Source organism: Tupaia chinensis, unplaced genomic scaffold (assembly GCF_000334495.1).
Source record: "Tupaia chinensis unplaced genomic scaffold, TupChi_1.0 Scaffold000278_1, whole genome shotgun sequence".
In the NCBI taxonomy this organism is placed as follows: Eukaryota; Metazoa; Chordata; class Mammalia; order Scandentia; family Tupaiidae; genus Tupaia; species Tupaia belangeri.
This window is the reverse complement of record NW_006159761.1, coordinates 1,062,811-1,080,541: the sequence shown is the minus strand read 5'-3', so window position 1 is coordinate 1,080,541 and position 17,731 is coordinate 1,062,811. Positions and strand designations below refer to the sequence as shown.

The 17,731-nt window shown below is 42.7% G+C and overlaps 1 protein-coding gene across 2 annotated transcripts in view; it reads left to right on the top strand.

Moving 5' to 3' along the window:
- Window positions 1–12: 12 nt before the first annotated feature.
- Window positions 13–17,731, top strand: part of FIRRM (FIGNL1 interacting regulator of recombination and mitosis) — a 52,768-nt gene continuing 35,049 nt past the window's right edge. Inside the window, exons 1-8 of one of the 2 annotated variants that reach the window (XM_014588434.2) lie at window positions 13–49; window positions 3,999–4,038; window positions 5,130–5,218; window positions 6,842–6,946; window positions 7,383–7,523; window positions 8,795–8,960; window positions 11,526–11,610; window positions 13,684–13,822. In XM_014588434.2, coding sequence (XP_014443920.1) covers window positions 4,026–4,038; window positions 5,130–5,218; window positions 6,842–6,946; window positions 7,383–7,523; window positions 8,795–8,960; window positions 11,526–11,610; window positions 13,684–13,822 — 738 coding nt within the window. In that variant the 5' untranslated portion in view covers window positions 13–49; window positions 3,999–4,025. Of the gene's footprint in view, window positions 50–3,998; window positions 4,039–5,129; window positions 5,219–6,841; window positions 6,947–7,382; window positions 7,524–8,794; window positions 8,961–11,525; window positions 11,611–13,683; window positions 13,823–17,731 lie in introns of those variants that run through there. The other variant, XM_027772487.1, reaches the window with a different exon arrangement.

The following is a 17,731-nucleotide window of genomic DNA, read 5'->3' as shown; positions in this document are numbered from 1 at the left end:
GGGGGAGCGGCCCCGCCGCGAGCTGCCGTCCGTCCTGCCGCGGCTCCTCATATCCTGCGCGTGGTCCGGGAGGCCTGGCGGCGGCGCGCCGTCCGCCCGTCCGCCTGTGCCCGCAGGTGTCCCAGGGCACGGTTTGGGGAGAGGGCAGGCAGGCCCGGGACTCAGGCCCAGCGGGGAGGGCAGCCCGCGCCAGGGCCGGCCTCCGAGGATGCGCGGTGAGCAGCCCCGCTCGCCTCCGCTCACCTGCCGTGAAGAGTAAGGCAAAGTGACTGGACGTGAATGTGAGGAGCGCGCCAGTACAGCCCGGTGGGCATAACCCAGGAGGCCTCGGACGCCCTCGCCGAGCGCTTCCAGTCCTCAGGTTTTAAGACAAAAGCCCCCAGCGGGAGGGGAGGAGACGCGGCTGCCAGAATGCGGGACGGGTGGGCGGCAGTCCAGTGCGGTGGGCAGTGGGCATCCTGGGCCCGGGTCTGCAGAAGCCCGTGTCGGCGGGGGGGGACTTCGTGTCGGCGGCGGTGACTTTGCAAGCCTGTGGTTCTGGCAGAGTTCTGTAGATGCCAGCTCGTTACCGGGTCTGCTCGCCTGAGAGGATGCCGCCCCAGTGGCTCTTCCTGGCTTGACTTTAGTCACAGGTGATGGAAATTACTGCATTTTGGTTTTGAAGAACTTTCACACTAAGTATTGTGAGAATTAAGGGAGTCAGTCTACCAGTGTCAGATCTTTACGAGACGTTAAGTAAATACAAGGACTCTTCAAACAGTTCGTGAAAAATTCATATATGGAAAAATATTTGCACGTAGGGAGGAAATGCATGCATTTATTTATTTATGTTTGTACCAAAATAAACTTGTACCCTGATCCTTTTTTCCATGAACTTTTTGAAGCCCTCTCTTAATAAATGTTTTCGTCTCTTCTCCTTTTAGACCTTCTTTATGGCTGGTTAGAAAGAGAGTTGTTCCATTAGTTGTTGGCTTTCATCTACTGGATTTGAGGCCCTTAATGCGTTGGTTGTTTAAGTGTGGGCCATTCGTTGGTGGTCTCACGTCTGTGTATTACTGAGTGTTTCTGGAGTCCTAGATGTATGTTAAACAGTAACTTTTGTTTGCCTTTTTACATCTTTGAGAGCTCATCACAGATACTGAATTACACTCAGAGGAAAACTGACCTTCAAACACTGCCCAACTCATTTAATTACACTCAAAAAGGAAAAAAATTGACCTTCACCTCAGGAGGGCCTGAACACTGCACAGATAATTTTTCATATCTAAAGCCCAGTGTAACTAAATGTTAGGAGCATTTAGAAGTCATTCATGTAGGGCCAGCCAGTGGTGGTGGTGCCTGGATCACACAACTTGGTTCAAGTCTGGACTCAACAGCTTGAAAAACATGTTGGACGTGCCCAAAATGCTGAGAGGAGGGTAAAGAAGAGATTGTGGCATTGGCATCACCCCAGGGGTGCTTTCTTTTTCTCTCTCTGGAGAGCAGTGCATCCTATGGCAATTTTTTTTTTTAAAAAGTCATTCATTTAGACTTTAGTAAAATCCCAGAAAGTATCAAAGCCCTTTTTTAAGCCGTTATGGCATTGTATTGATTGAACTACTATCCTCAAGGAGTTCAGACTCAGAAATAGTCATCCTCAACTCAAAAACATCTACTATGTAAGTGATGTACATCAGGAGTTGTGTTAGGTTTTGGAGGGCAATTGTGAGGAACATGATTGCTTTTCCCCTCAAGGTTGCAATAAAGTTTTTTTTTAATTTTATTATCGTTAGTTTATTATTATTTTAATTTAATTTATTATTAATTTATTATTTTAATTTGCATGTGCACTCACCAAAGAGTGACAGAGGTGTGAGGTGAGAAAGCAAGCCGTCAGGTCCAGGACCTGAACTATGGTTGGCCATGGGAGTCCAGTGCCTTAACCACCATGCTACCCGCTGGGCTCTAGCATTTCACTGAATTAAAGTTAGCATCCCCACCTAACTCTGCACCTCAAAATTTACATATTTAAAACAACCCAATCTGCTCTTCCTCCACTTTTCCTCACCTGAATGAATGGTTTCACAGATCTCTCCCACACCCACTCAGCATGATTTGTTGTCTCTGACTATGAACTGTTTGGGTCTAATCCACTATCTCCATCCTATTGCTACCACTCTATTTCAAGCCCCTAATGCCCCTCATCTGAGCTGTTGTTAATAGTGTCATTCCGTCTACTCAAGTACCCTGCCATCCAGTTTTTAAATAAGAGTTCAGAGAAAAACACAAATTGTGTCGTTTTCCCTTCTCAAATCATCCCCATGGCTTCTTACCAAACTGGGAGTAAGACCCAAACTTGCCTTCAAGGTTGCCTATGGGCGGAGCCTTCCCTCCTCTCATGCCTAGCTAAAGATCTGGCAAGTACACGGTCACCTACTCTGGGATCTTTGTGCTTAGCCTAGTTTGTTTTCCCTTTCCCAGCCTTTGTGCATCTCCCTACTGAGGCCTCAGCTCAGATGTCACCTCTGTGGAGGTGGCATTTTCAGAACTCTCAATCTTAGGTAGTTCCCCCAGACTCAGTTTATTAGACCTTAATTACATTGCCCTGTACAGCTTTCTGTATTTTCCATTTTCCTTACTGCACTGTAAAGTTCATAAAGACAGGGACTTGGTTTTGTTCACTGTAATCTTTACCTAGAACAGTGCCTGGCACATAGTAAGCTTCAGTTACAGGGTTAAAAATATTTATGGGCCAGCCAGTGGCTTGAATGTTAAGGTGCCTGGCTCCTACATGGCTGACTCTGCGGTGTGAACCCCATACCCTGTGACGTGAGATATATGCCAAATGCATGTGTTCGCATACTCAAAATCCCAAAGATGGAGAAAGGATTGTGGCATGACCGTTTCCCAAGGGGGGCGTTTACTTACTTCTGCCCTCTTCTGTGGGTGAATGCACCCTCTGACAATTTTGGAGGAAAAAAAAGTTTTAAAACTGCATGGCAAAAAATACAACAACATTTAATAGACACAAAAATGAAAAGTTATTGATTGATAATAATGTATATGGTATTGTCTTTGACTTGACTAATGTATCCATGCTGGGAAAAACCATGTTGTACACTGTAAAGATGTACAGGAATTAAATATAAATTTTAAAAAAGTGGAGTTGGACCAGCCGCTGGTGTGGTGGTTAAAGCACCCGTAAAACCCACATGGCGGACTGCATGTGGTTTGAGTCTTGGACCTGGCAGCCTGAAAAAAACCCTGGGGGCATGTGTGCATGCCAAAAATCCCAAGAGGAGAATGAAGAAGGGATTGCAGTATGGCTAACCCCCAAAGGGCGTGATTTCTCTCCCTCTCTCTCTCTCTCTTTCTCTCTGTGGTAAGCATACATATGTTACAGCAGAAAACTAAAAAAAGCTGCTTGGGGCCAGCGTGTGGCATGGTGGCTAAGGTGACTGACTCCCACATAACCTACCGTTGCAATTCAAGTCCTGGACCTGACAACTTGCAGAGTACTCTATGTGTATCCCCAGAATCTTGAAAGGAGAGCAAGATGGAGAAGAAGGGATTCCATATGACCATTCCCCATGGGGAAGGGAGAGTGTTTTCTTAGTTCGGTTATTTGAGAGTCAGAGCGAGGTATGCGATGTCCTCAGTGGAGTCTTCATGCCGTGGTCCATCCCCAGTCCCTGCCAGCCTGGATAACGGGCAGAATGTGCCTGGTGTACTCACAGAGGTCTCCAGCAACCTCCCATGTGGGTCTGGCTCCCAGAGTGTCATGTTTTACTGCTCTACCACTGTCTAGCCTTGAAATTATTTCTTTTAAAATGTTTTATCATAGTACTCTTTGTTTTCCTAATAAGCATTACGTTTTTAAAAGCAAAGTTAAGCCAGAAATTTGAGTCAAATTTTAGTCTCATAGATCATTGTTTAAATTTCAGGAGGGTACCTTTTGAATTTATTTTCAATGATGATTATCCTATTTCTGTTAGTAATGTCGTCCTTAACTATTTTACTCTGTGTGTCAACATTCTGACAGTTGGATGGAGCACATAGGTAAGTAAAATTATTTAATTGTGTGACTTACTCTGATGTGGTTAAGGTCTCACATATCTCAGTGTATACGACACAGGTTCTCTATGCTGCAGGGTTACAGTGTCTGTATCCTTTCCTTCATTAAAATGACCAAATTCCTACAAATTCTGGTTTTCCGTTTCATTTTGGATAGATACCGAAAGTGTCCTTTTGGTGATATTCGTGTGAGCACATTGTAAATTTTAAATCTTAGTTGCCCACCTGTGGTTAGACTACATTAACGTAATCTATGGTCTGTTTCGTAACTCTCAACTTTAGTGCGATTTAGAAGGTACTTTCCAAGTTAGAAAAAGCTGCTTGTCTAGAAGGTGACAAATTTGTCCTCTGAAAAATGTTGACTTCTCTTTGTCCGCCTTACCAATCCTGTCTGGAGATGCTCTTTAGCTGGGTGGGAGGTAGAGTGAAGCCTGTGGACTGTTCCCTTCTCCTATTTTGAGTTAGCTGCTTCTGTTTACATTTGTTTATAGTTTTGAGTCCATGTTTTCTGTTGGGGTCTAATTTTCTGAAGAACAATTAGTTTTTATATTGAGTGTAAGTTACTTGTGTTCATTGCAGAAAATGTGAAGCATGTAGAAAAACAGATAATAAAACCTCTGCTAATTTGAAAAGCTCATGATTTTAATGAGAAACTTTTCATCTTATTTCTTTATATTCCTGCCAGCTTATGTATCATCTGTCAATATTTGTAGATTTTTACATGTATTAAGATTGGGATTATGCTACTTTGGAGCATTTTGGTTTTGCCTTAATGTCTTGTGAGCAAGTTTTCATGTTTTAAAATATCATTTTAATGATAGCAGGTCCTAATTAGTAAGTGTACCCCATGTAATCCTCAAATTTTGAATACTTTCCCTTTGCTTTGTTTTTTTTTTCTTTTATTCCTATTTAGATAACTTTTGCTATTAGAGACTTAAGAGTTTCTCCACATAGAATATGGCATTTGAAAGTACAAAGCTTTAGATTGATAGTACTTACATATTGTCACATTTGGTAAATGTAGGGACCTTTGTGGACTGACATTTAATTTTTTTTTTTTTTTTTTTGCTTTATAGAAATGCTGAAAGTTATTGTGGAAATGTTTTTACCACATATGAACCATCTTACAGTGGAACAGACTTTCTTTTCACAGATGTTACCAAAGGTATAGTACTATTATTATCTTAGTACTGTTAAAATCTAGCTCTGTTTTTCTAATATATCAAACGTATTTAAAATATAGATAAGTAGTAAAAATAGATTTCATATGACATGGTGATGTTATTGTGATCATTTGGAATTTTCAGACTACAAATCCATTACTAATTGAATTTAAAGTATTTGGACTTAATTTTATAGGTATTTGTATTTTAAAGGTATTAAATGAAAATTTGGGATGGTGATGAAGTTAGCTATGTTCATTTGTTTTATCTTCTCTTTAGTGTTTATTATTAAATTTCAGTGTCTGGAAAAATTTAAGTCTTTGAATGATAAAAAAGAAAAGAGAAATATTGATAAATATCTACTAAGAAAAAATAGTAAATTCACAGATTACCTTTTTTTACTGAAAATTAGTCATGCTTATTTTTTTTTTTTCCTAAACGGAGTAAACTAAGGGTACTTTGGTGCCAAAATGAAATGGAGGCTATATTTGTGATAACTTGTCTTTTATTGGAATGGATTTCTGTGTTTAGCTTTTAAGCAGATAATCATCAAAATTCCCTTTACTCAGTCTCTTGATTATTCTCCATCTGAAAAGTTTTTTAGGATTTACTCTTGACCACCAAAAAAAAAGTTGGCTATGATATAAGTGAAAATGGATGTAGAGCATTAACAGGCTTGTGAGAAACAATATCTTCTTTAACTACCCTGTGTCATTGCCTGTGTTGTTATTGCAGTGTCTTCAGATCATTTTAAATGTTTAGAAAGAGCTGAGTGCTAAGATCTTAGAGCCACTAGCTTTTTATAGACCAAAAGCTTAGTTGTGAGGTATCCCAAACTGCCGCAATTCAGGTCATTTCCACTACCGAAAGGTAGCCTAGTAAATGCGCATGAGTGTCCGTGTGAGTGTCCATTCCTGGGCACCGTTGTCTTCCATTGTGCAGAGCAGTGCCGCCACTCCTCACTTAAAGAACTGCCTCTCAGTGCCCGCCCAGCAGCAGAGGGACCCTTCTCAGTGCTTGTCTCCCTCCCACGGTCAGCCAGAATTCACCACACAGAGACTACGTATTTTGTTTATAAATCTGTACTTTATTGTGCACCCTTAGTAGTATCCAGAATATGTAAAGATGACTCTGTCAGATCTTTACTGTTGTGCTGTGTCTTGTCACTTTTCTTATCTAATGTATACTTTTTCGTGGATAGAACTGTATTATTCTACAGTGGTGTCACATAGCCATTGAAAGATACACACCTTATGGTGCCACAACACACAGATACTTGGTCTTTGTCGTTACCTGAGGAATGCCTTACTACATTTATAGCAAACCCAAAAGTAAACTTTTGATGGTCTTTTTTAAATTGATGATACTAAATAGAATTAAACCACAGAAATGAGAAATAAATCAATTTCTAGCTGAGAATTTTTTTCTCCCTTTGAAGATCATATTGTAAAAATACTTTTTATGTATACTTTTTACTTCAACGTAGTCATTATACCTAAGTATAATACCCAGGATTGTTGCTAATGCAGAAATCAACCATCCCATTGTGGTTTTTTTTTCCTTGAAGATTTGGTTTTTCTAGTGGCGTCTATTATTTTTATTTATGTCCTGATTTGTTTTCACAGACAGTGAAATTATTTGATGACATGATGTTTGAATTAACCAGTCAAGCCAGAGAACTATCAAGTCAAAATTTAGAAATCCAGAATATCCTAAGAAATATTTTACAGGTAGGTCAAATGTATTAGAAAGGGACAAGAAGGGGACATGGTGTGAAGATTTTTTTATGCTAAAATTGATGAGGTTTTTATTCTTCATTAATGGGGCTGGAACCATTGATACATTTATAGAGTTAAAGATGTGAGTACAGAAACATAAATTCTGAGTTTTTTGTGTGATTTCATTGCTAATATCCAAACGCTTACAAGGAGAAAAGTCATCGAATGAGTGTGCCCTGTCAGTAAACTCAGGGCATGTGTGGAATACCAGCCAGGATTCTGGATGACTCGCCCCTCACCCTGCTGCTGGTGGTTCTGAGAGTGGAAGTTCTGCAACACAGGGAACAGTGCTTTGTTCACTGCTACGTCCCGCACACCCAGCAGACTGCCCAGCAGCTCTTCAGCACAAAATGTATGTTCTGAATGAAACGTCTCTCCTTATTTACAGACCATGGTCCAGGTCTTAGGAGCTCTTACAGGATGTGTTCAGCATGTATGTGCCACACAGGAGTCCATCCTTCTGGAAAATATTCACAGTCTTCCCTCCTCAGTTCTCCATATAATCAAAAGTACATTTGTACATTGTAAGGTGAGTGATAGGTATAACTGCACTTTAAAGGGCCTAGAACCAATGAGCAAAGGGGCCGAGTGAAATAGTATTTTTACATTTTCATTAACATTAATAGAATAGCGGAACCAGCAGTTAGCATAATGGCTATGTCATTGGACTCCCACGTAGTCGACCGTGGTTCAAGTCCCGGACCCAGTGGCTTAAACTCAGGCCAGGCATGTGTGCATGCGTGCCCAAGATTCCGAGAGGAGAATGGAGGAGAAGGGATTGCAGCGTGGCCATCCCCCCTGGGGGGTGATTTCTCGCTTTCTATCTCTCTGTCTCTCTCTTTCTGGCGAGCGCATGCGCCCTATAGCAAAAACCTCTCCAAAAACAAAGGAAAAAAAAAAAACCAACATTAATAGAATAGCATTTTCCATATAACAGAGATCACTGGCATGTCAGGAAACATGGCCATTTCAGAATTTTGTTTTGTTTTATCCTATCTCCCCTCAATAAAGAAGTAGAGCCAGCTGGTGATGTGATTAAGCAGCTGGATCCCACATAGCTGACTGGATGCGTCAAGTCCCAGACCCAACAGCTTAAAAGACACGCCAACTATGTCTTCCTGCCCAAAGTCCCAAAAAGATGGAGAAATGGAAAAGGGATTGCTGTGTGGCCATCCACCATAGGGAAGTGCTTTCTCCTTTTCCCTCTCTCTCTGTCTCTGGCGAGCACACATGCTCCCTGACAAATTAAAAAAAGAAAGAAAGTGATGATAGAACATTCGTGCTGAGCTGCAAGGATCTTAAAATTGTTCTTTCAGATGGCATTGGTGGATCAGTGGTCAGTCACCTTAACGATTAGGTGCCTGAACTTCCCTTTACAAAAGGAAGCTAATCCCTATTTAGTCCATCTCCATCTTCCTGAGACAGCTTTAATGCACAAAAGCTGGCCTAGAATTTGTGGGGCCTAGTCAGTTTTGTGGGTGCTCCATGTTGGATGAATGAAAATCGCTGATAATACTTTTCATTGGTAAGAGAGTGCTGAAATGCCATGCACCCAACCTGACATCATCTGCCTTTCAGTTCTATATTTGCAAGGTCATGAAAGGCAGAAATCATATTTTATACCTGTTTACATCTTGCAAAGTATCTGTACAAAGTAGGTGTTTACTGAACATTTGTTTAATGAATGAATGTTTTTTAATAAAAAATATTAAACGTATGGTTTCTAGCAGTATGAGTTAAAGTAAATTTGGCTCTTGAGGTTTTTATGATTTGCTTTTTCTCTCTTTTTATTTGTGATAGAACAGTGAATCTGTGTATTCTGGACGTTTACACCTAGTTTCGGACCTTCTCCAGGCTCTCTTCAAGGAAGCCTATTCTCTCCAGAAGCAGCTAATGGAACTCTTGGACATGGTTTGCTTGGACCCTCTAGTAGATGAGAGTGATGACGTTGTGGGCATGGTCATAGGTGAGTGAAGAAAGCTCACTGTTGGGTGCATGATGTGCACTGACTGAGTCACGTCGGTCAGATGATTGGAGCTGATGTTGTTCTGTTTTCCCCTTATTTACCAGAGGGCATATATACTCACCAGAGAGACAGAGAGAGAGGGAGAGGGAGAAAGCCCTCCCAGTGGGGCAAGGTCATGCTGCAGTCCTGTCTCTACTTGACTCCATTGGAATTTGGGGTGCACACACAGCCTATTTTTCCAGCCCCTGGGGCTGGGGCACGAGCTGCATGGTCGGCCAGGTGGGATCTGGCTTCCTCAGCCACCAGGCTTTGGAGTCCATCCTGAATCTACTAGTGTTGTCTCTAGTGATTTATAATCTTCCATATTATCCATAAACATTTTAAATCTTACTATGTAAGTTTGTAACTCTTTACATTTGGAATATGTAAAATTGATCTTTGTACCTTCACATAGGTTTATATATTCATTTGAAGCTTATAGTAAGTAATTCCTACAACTATCAACAAAGAAGGTTGCAGCATATACCTTCTACAGTCCTCTGTCTTCTGAGACAATAGTTTCCAGATTTTTTTTTAACCATAACATGTAGTAAAAGATGCAGTTAGGGCCAGCAGGTGACATGATGGTTAAGGCGCTGGACTCCTACGTGGCCGACCATGGTTTGAGTTCTGGACCTGGTAGGTTGAAAATCACACCAGGTATATGTTCATGTGTGCCCTAAATCCCAGGAGGAGAGTGAGGAGAAAAGAATTGTGGCATGGCCATGGCCCCTGGGGGATGATTTCTCACTTTCCCTCTCTCTATCTCTGATGAGCACACACTCCCTATGGCAAAAATCTGAAAAGTATTAAAAAAAAAAAGCTGTAGTTTACGTTCTTTCCCAGAATACATGTAAATACATATATGTGTGCATGTTTACAAATGTGTATCTATACACTCACACTTTAAGTCATGAAATATATTCAGTTTACATGTAATGCACACTATACTATTGCTTTTTTAATGGAAAAGAAAGACTTTAGAGTAAACATTACACATATTGTAAGAATTATTGGACAAGAAATTATTGGACAAGAAATAACATTCCCAGCTGAGATGAAAGAGAACCATTAAAGATTTTAAAATAAAAAAGCACTTGAGATAGATTAAGTCATTGAGAAGACTGCTGAGCATAAAAATCTGCTGGTTTGTCCCATCATGAAGTATAAAAGATCAACAAAAAGGAAAGAAAAGAAATTATGAAAGAAAAGTTTCTCTAAGAAACATGGAGTGTAAATCTGGAAGCACCTCGAAGACCATCAGTATTTCAAATATGTGAGGCAAAAATTTTGAACTTAGAATTTTTTGAAGTTGATTTCCAATCAAAGCTTCATTTTTAAACCATTGTAGATTGTATCCTACTTGATTCCAGCCCTCAGTACTCTGATGTACAGGGTAAAGACTGCACTCCTAACTTCAGTCCGGAGAGAGTGCATTGTAGCTAGCCCTTTTGCTCTGTTAACAGACCAGCCCAAAATCTGTTGGCTTGAAGCAGTCATTGTTTTGCTCACTATTTTGTGAGTTTGCAGCTCAGGTGAGGGTCAGCTTAGACACCGCCCCACGTGTGCTGTCACTGACCACTCGTGTGCCGTCTGCTCTCTGGTGCAGCTGGCATTCGCTCACGTGCTGTTGGCAGAGACGGAGGACTCTGGGAGCCTCCTGCACCGTCCAGCAGACCATCTTGCCCAGTGTTTCCTAGAGCAGCAGAAAGGGCGTGTCCTACTACGCAAGCACTTTTCTAATCCTGCTTGCCTCAGTCTTATTAGCCCCTGGCAGTGTTAGTCGTAGGGCCACACCAGTGTCAGCCTGGGAAACTGGTGTGGGAAGGCAGTTATCACTCCGCCTTCACCAGCAGTCGCCACAGACAGAAACAGTCGGTGTGCCTACGGCACAAATTAGTTGTGATTCTTCCTTGTTAGGTTCTCCTTTTCTAACCCATTTATTTGATCGTTTTAGATTAGAATGACACCTACAGAATATTTCAATTACATTAGGGCACAATGTTTATTCCATTGGAACATTTTTAATTTTTTTTAGGGTAAGTGTAAACCTCAGAAATTATTGTTTTATAATTTATAAAAGCCTCAAGTCAAAATGTATGACACATTATTGATAATTATTTTGATACAAATATTTTCTCTTTTTTTTGGAGAGGTATTTGCTATAGGGCATGTGCGCTCACCAGAAAGACAGAGACAGAAAATGAGAAATCACCCCTTGGGGGTTTGGCCATGCCGCAGTCCCTTCCCATCCATTCTCCTCTCGGGATCTTGGGCATGCACACACACGCACCTGGTGTGAGTTTAAGCCACCTGGTCCGGGACTCGAACCGCGGTTGACTACCTGGGAGTCCAGTGACAGAGCCATTATGCTAACTGCTAGTCCCGATATAAGTATGTTCAAACTGCATTACGTATTTTAATTTAATCGAATGTTGGCATTGTTCAGTAGATACCCTTAAGTATAGGAGAAGCTGGCCTATGTGACATTTGGATGCCCTGAGAATTCTTTATTTTTCCTTGTAGTTATTCATTCGTTGTTGGATATCTGCCGTGTTATTTCCAGTATGGACCATGCATTTCATGCCAATACATGGAAGTGTGTAATTAAGTGAGTTTGTTTTTTACTTTCTATAAGCCATTTTCATATCAAGTCTTCATTGTTCTTAAGTTTTCTTGGCTTGCACTCAGAACATTGTGTCAGTATATACAATGCTCACTGACACTGTCCGCTAACCCAGACGTCCTAGGTGGGGCTCCCAAACCAAACTGGACTTCTTCACCTACTGCCTTTAAAACTAAAAAACAAAACAAAACAGAAACCACCTATTTTTCCCAGCTAGCTAGTACTTCTGCAATAAGTACTTCTGGGTCATGGGCCAGACTGCACCTTTCCCATTTGCCTGCTGCTACTGTGGTTAAACTTTCAGTCCCCTATTTCTAGGCTTCGATAGTTAGCTGTTCAATTAGAGCTGAACATGATCCCTTTGTTATGGATTAAGTTTTCCAAACTTAATTCTATTTATAAAGTAACTTTAACTTCCTGAAACTGGAGCATCTTGGAGGATTAGTAGGGAGGGTGCCCATAGCACTGAGGGTGCCTGTGGCGTTCATATTCTTAGGAGCAGGAGGAGATATGGTTGAGTATGGAAATGGTTAAGAACCTCTAACACATGCTCAAATAGTGAAGGTCAGAGTACTATTTCAGGTCTCTGTGCAGTGGTAGGCATGTCACCTCAGAGCCTTTCTGCATGTGCTTGACTCTGTTCTGAAATCACTTCCTTCTCTAAACCCTTGGGCGATTCGGTTTATTTCGCTGAACCTGAGTTGATCTGAAAACTGAAGTAATAGTAGTGGCACTTTCTTGGTAAGGTTGTAGTGAAGATTAAGTTCATCAGGTTTGAGTGAAAGGTTAGAGCTGTGTAAGCCACAGAGCCGGTGTGCAGTGAGTCAGCCACGTTGCTGTTCTCCGTGAGTGTCTTCCACTCTTGCCCTTGCAGTCCACCTTGTACCCAGCATTCAGAGAGATCTTTTTATAAAAGTCTGGTCTTGTCACTGTGTTGTAGAATCTACCCCATTTTATTGAGTCACAGCTTCATCCTCCCTAGATCCTGTTTTCCTTCTCTAGCCCAACCACACTGCTCCGTGTCTGCTCTTAGCTCCTCAGATGTGCCAGACTCCTGTCCCAGAGCCTTTTCTTTTTTAGTTTTTGCTATACTACACGTGCCATAGCCAGAGGGAGAGAGAAAGTAAGAAAGCACCCCCTCAGGTGGACGACCATGCTGCAGTCCCTTCTCCTTCACTCTCTTCTTGGGATTTTGGGTATGCATTGCACATGCACCCAGCATGTTTTTTAAGCCACCAGTTCTGTGACTCGTACTGCGCGGTTGGCCCTGTGGGCTCCAGCACCTCCTCCTCCACACCACCAGTTGGCCCCAGAGCCTCGTCTGGGGTCTCCCGTCTGCGTGGGATGCTCCTCTCTGCTCTGCATGGCTAGCTCCTGCTGCTCTCAGTCCCCCGCTTACATGCTACATCTTCATGATGCCATTCCCTTAATAATAAGGTGGATTAGGACTCTATTGTAGCACCTTAGACTTTTCCAATCAGCGTTTATTACAGCCTTTGCTTAATTATTCTCTCACTTACTTAATGTTCTCTCTCAGTACTGGACCAGAAGTTCCGCGGAGATTGTGTCTATTTAGCTCCTTGTCCCTAGGACCTAGCAGAATGCCTGACTCATAGTAAGAGTTCAGTTAATATTTTACACACACACACACACACACAAATTCACACTTACTTAAACATAACTGCTTCAAAATACAGTTAGCTAATCTTAGTTACACCATGTCTAATACACACAATACATTGTAATTTTTAAAATTTTATTTATTTTCCATCAGTGAGAGAGAGAGACAGACAGAAATGCCATCTGGATCTTTATGCCCCAGCCCCAGCTTTAGCCAGCCAGGGTCCCCAGCACACACGTGGGCCCAACCCATTCAGGAAGGCCTGGATGTGAGAACCTGTGACCCTCCCGTGTGGGCCCAGCATCACAGAGTTGCATGTTGCTGCATCACTGCCTGGTCCCATCATGATGCTTTTCAGTGTTCTGTATCGTAGATATTTTTATGGTCCTTGATGTGTAGCTTGTGTTGATTGTATTCTTTTCTTTTTATTCATTTAGACAGAGCCTTAAGCACCAGTCGGTTATAAAGAACCAGTTGAAACACAAAGATATCATTACTAGTCTGTGTGAAGACATCCTTTTCTCCTTCCATTCTTGTTTACAGCTAGCCGAGCAAATGACACAGTCTGAAGCACAGGTAAGATGCAGTCTAGCGGCACCTTAAGCAGCAACTCTACCCCCTTTGGCACTTGCTAGGTCTTATTAGATCAGTCCACTTGGGAGGATTTAAATTTATTTGTTTTGTTTTTAATCTGTGGGATTATATGGCCCCACGATTATTTTTCTGTCACCCAGAACATTGCATTAGACTTCTGACTGCTCTCGGTACCACTAGAGCCTACCCATCCTCCACTTCTCATACTGGTTGGCAGATTCTCTGAATCCTTTCATCCTTTTCTACTCTAGAATAGAAATCTGATTTTTGTCCTTTATTTATTTAGGATCTTGATATAACCAGCCAACCTTTCTGTCTTCATCAGTGAATTGCAACCTTTATTTATACAAGTATATTGTGTGTGTGAGTGTGTGCGTGTCAGTCTTTTACAATTGGTGTACACGGGGCCAGCCAGTGGCATGGAGGTTGAGTGGCTGGATCCCACACAGCGACTGCACTGGTCTAGTCCTGTGCTCAGTGGCTGGAAAATCATGCCAGGTACATGTGTGTGTTCTCAAAATCCTGAGCAGAGAATGCAGACCTAATCCACCTTATTATTAAGGGAATGGCATCATGAAGATGTAGCACGTAAGCGGGGGACTGAGAGCAGCAGGAGCTAGCCATGCAGAGCAGAGAGGAGCATCCCACGCAGACGGGAGAGCCCAGACGAGGCTCTGGGGCCAACTGTTGGTGTGGAGGAGGAGGTGCTGGAGCCCACAGGGCCAACCATGCAGTATGAGTCCCCCCACCTAGGGGATGATTTCTCACTTTCTCTCTCTCCCTCTCGCCACCCCCCCCCCAGTGACCGTATGAGCACACATGTCCCGTGGCAAAACTTGACCAAAAAAAAAAAAGTGTGCATAGTCATCTCTCCTAGGACTCTCCTTGGATATAAAATCCGGGCATGTGCCAGTTTCTTATTAAAATGGTGTAGTGTTTGCATACAGCCTACACATATCCTCCTGTGTACTTTAGCTTGTTTATAATACTGGTAGGTAGTTATTTTACTGTGTTTTTTGAAGTTGTATTGTTTTATTATTGTTTTTGTTAGTGTGAGTTTTTTGTTCTGAACATTTTTAATCTGTGGTAGGTTGGATCTGTGGGTGTGGAACTCATGGTAATGGAGGACTGGGCATACTTATGCTTAATTTGATTTCAGAAAGATATGTTAATCGACATCCCATTTATGAAACAGATCATGTTCTAAAAATGTGATTATAATTATTGGGAATTACAACTCATTTTCCTATATAGATTACTGATAATACGTCTTGTTCTCAGACTGTCCCTCTGACGCTGTTTAACCCATACTGCCCCTAACCTAACAGGGTTAGCAGCCCTGAAGACCTCACGGTGGTGCGTCATTCAGGGGAAGTGGCACAGCCCCTCCTGCCGTGGACTGCCGCCGATCTGGGAGTCCCTTTGCCTGCTTGTCCTCTCCTTGGCAGCTGTGGGGGTGAGGTTCAAGGGCTCATTCAGGTCCTGGAGCAGAGGTGATCTGGAAGGAGAACCCGAGGGAGGGCTGGACTTCAGCTAAGAGTTTGAATGGTAGTACGGTGAGAAGAACGGGAGAGGTAGCTTTGGGAAAGGGTAAGCCTTTCCCTTCTCTCGTTTGCCTTCTTTGTACATTCCTTCTTTTGTTTCTTCATGTACCTATCTGAGTCCTTCCATGTGGGTGAAAGGACTCGGTTGGTATCCTGCATCATTATTCCATTCTCTACCTTTAAAAAGCTTTGTTACTGTGTTTTTAAAATTCTTTTCTTTTCCTTTTTTTTAAATTTGCCCAAGGGTGCGTGTACTTGCCAGGGAAAGACGGGCGGGGCTGTGTGTGAGAAAACACTCCTCGGGAGGCACAGTGCCATCTTTGCTCCTGTTGGGATTTGGGAATGCACCTGGCATGTTTCTCAAGCCACCCCGTCAGGAACTCAGCTACGCAGTCGGCTAGGATGTGGGATCCCCCCACCGTACCCGTCACACCACCTTTTTGTTCATGTTGACAGCGCAGACTACCCAGCCAGTACGCAGACAGTAAGATCAGACAGATTCCTGGACGAGTGTAAGATGGAGAGGCCTAGCCACGGTGGTGCAGGCAGTAGGTGCCTTTGTGTGATGCTGGGCCCTTGTGGGAGTCCCAGGTTCAAATCCTGGACTGATCTGAACACTGTGGGTTCTTTCTGGCTAACAGGCTTGGGGAGAATCGCAGCATGGTAAGACCCTGATGAGAGTAGCCAGTACCCTTCAAGAGAGAAAGTAAACTTAAATGAAAATAAAACAGAAGTTCAGCTTACGCGTGAAAACCAGAGAATTTAAATTGTAGGTTCTCCCAACTGCCTAAGCAGATTGTCATGTTTTTCCCACTTACACCACTTTGGGACTGGTGAATGTGCCCACTCTGTTCACTGCGTGGCCTGAAAAGGAGCTTTGCCGTGGACATCCTGCTTCTCCTTCCTCTGAACTCTGTCAGCACTGCCCTCTGCTGTCCAGGATGGAAGATGGAAATTTACTTAGGAGCCAGACTGTGAAGTTCTCCAAGCAGTTTTTCACTTGGCATCTGAGTCCATTCTGGTTGCTCTAACACAAGACCCTAAGTTGGGTGATTTAAGAAACAGAAGTCCAGGATTTAGACGCTGAAGGATTCCATGCCTGGTGAGACTGGTCACTACTTCAAAGATGGTGCCTTCTCTCCGTGTCCTCACATGTTAGAAGGGTACAGCAGCTCCCTGCAGCCTCTTAGGAGGGCACTAACCCCAGTCACCAGGGCAGAGCCCTCTGACTGAATCTGTCCCAGAGGCCCAACCTATTAATGCTGTCACATGAGGACGAGGTTCCAGCATTTGAGTTTGGGGGACACCTGCATACTGTAGGACCTTAACTTTAGTCCAGTTTAACCCACTATATTTAAATAATATTATGCTGTTTATGGATACAAGGGCTGTTAGTTTTCTGGGGCTGCCATAACAAAGGAACACAAACTAGGTGTCTGAAAGCAACAGGAATTTACTCCTGTGGTTCTAGAGGACGGAAGTCCAGAATTGTGCCCCCCAGGGTCATGTTCTCCAGGGCCTGGGGAGAGCCTGTTCAGTGCCTTTCTCCGGCTCCTCCCTGCCGTCCTGGCCTGCAGCCACACAGCCTCCCTCTGTCTGTTGTCACATGGTGCTCTGTCCTGAGTCTTCACACCCCTCCTGTTGGACCGAGGGCACTCCTCAGTCTAGGATGACCTTGGCCTCACAGACTGTCTGCAGTGACCCTGTCTAGAAAGGGTCACACTCTAAAGTGTTAGGGCTTAGGACTTAACATAACTTGTAGGGTGGGGATGCAGTTCAGTCCACAACAGCCTCTAAAATTGCTAAGATAATTGTTCTCTATGAAGTCTTGAAATTGGTTTCAAAAAGATAATAATTGTATTAGACTTTCAACATATAGCATTTTTTTTTATTATTATTATTATAAATTTTTCTTTTCTCATCACAACACACATATGAATTTTCCATCCAAAATACACTGTGCATTGGCTCAATCAAGCACATCAACATATATGTTCTCAGCAAATGATTTCCCAATTTTTGTGTCCTGCATACCTTGCCTTTTGTTTTGCCATCCTAGGTTCCCCATCCCCACCCTCTGCCATGTCCCATCTTCCTCCTCCATTGTCCCTGACATTCATGATTGCCCTCAATGGCTTCCGCCCCCCCCCATTCAATTGTTCTACCAATGAACTCAATTAGTCTAAGTATATCCACTAGCTAGCACAGCTGACATATCCTTACACATGTATCCAAATCTGATCCTAGGCATAAACCCCAGGGAGTAGAATGAACATATTATAAAGTAGACCCCAGTTGTGTCCATACAACTCTCTTCAGTCATCAAATGTGCATTTTTTTCCTCCTG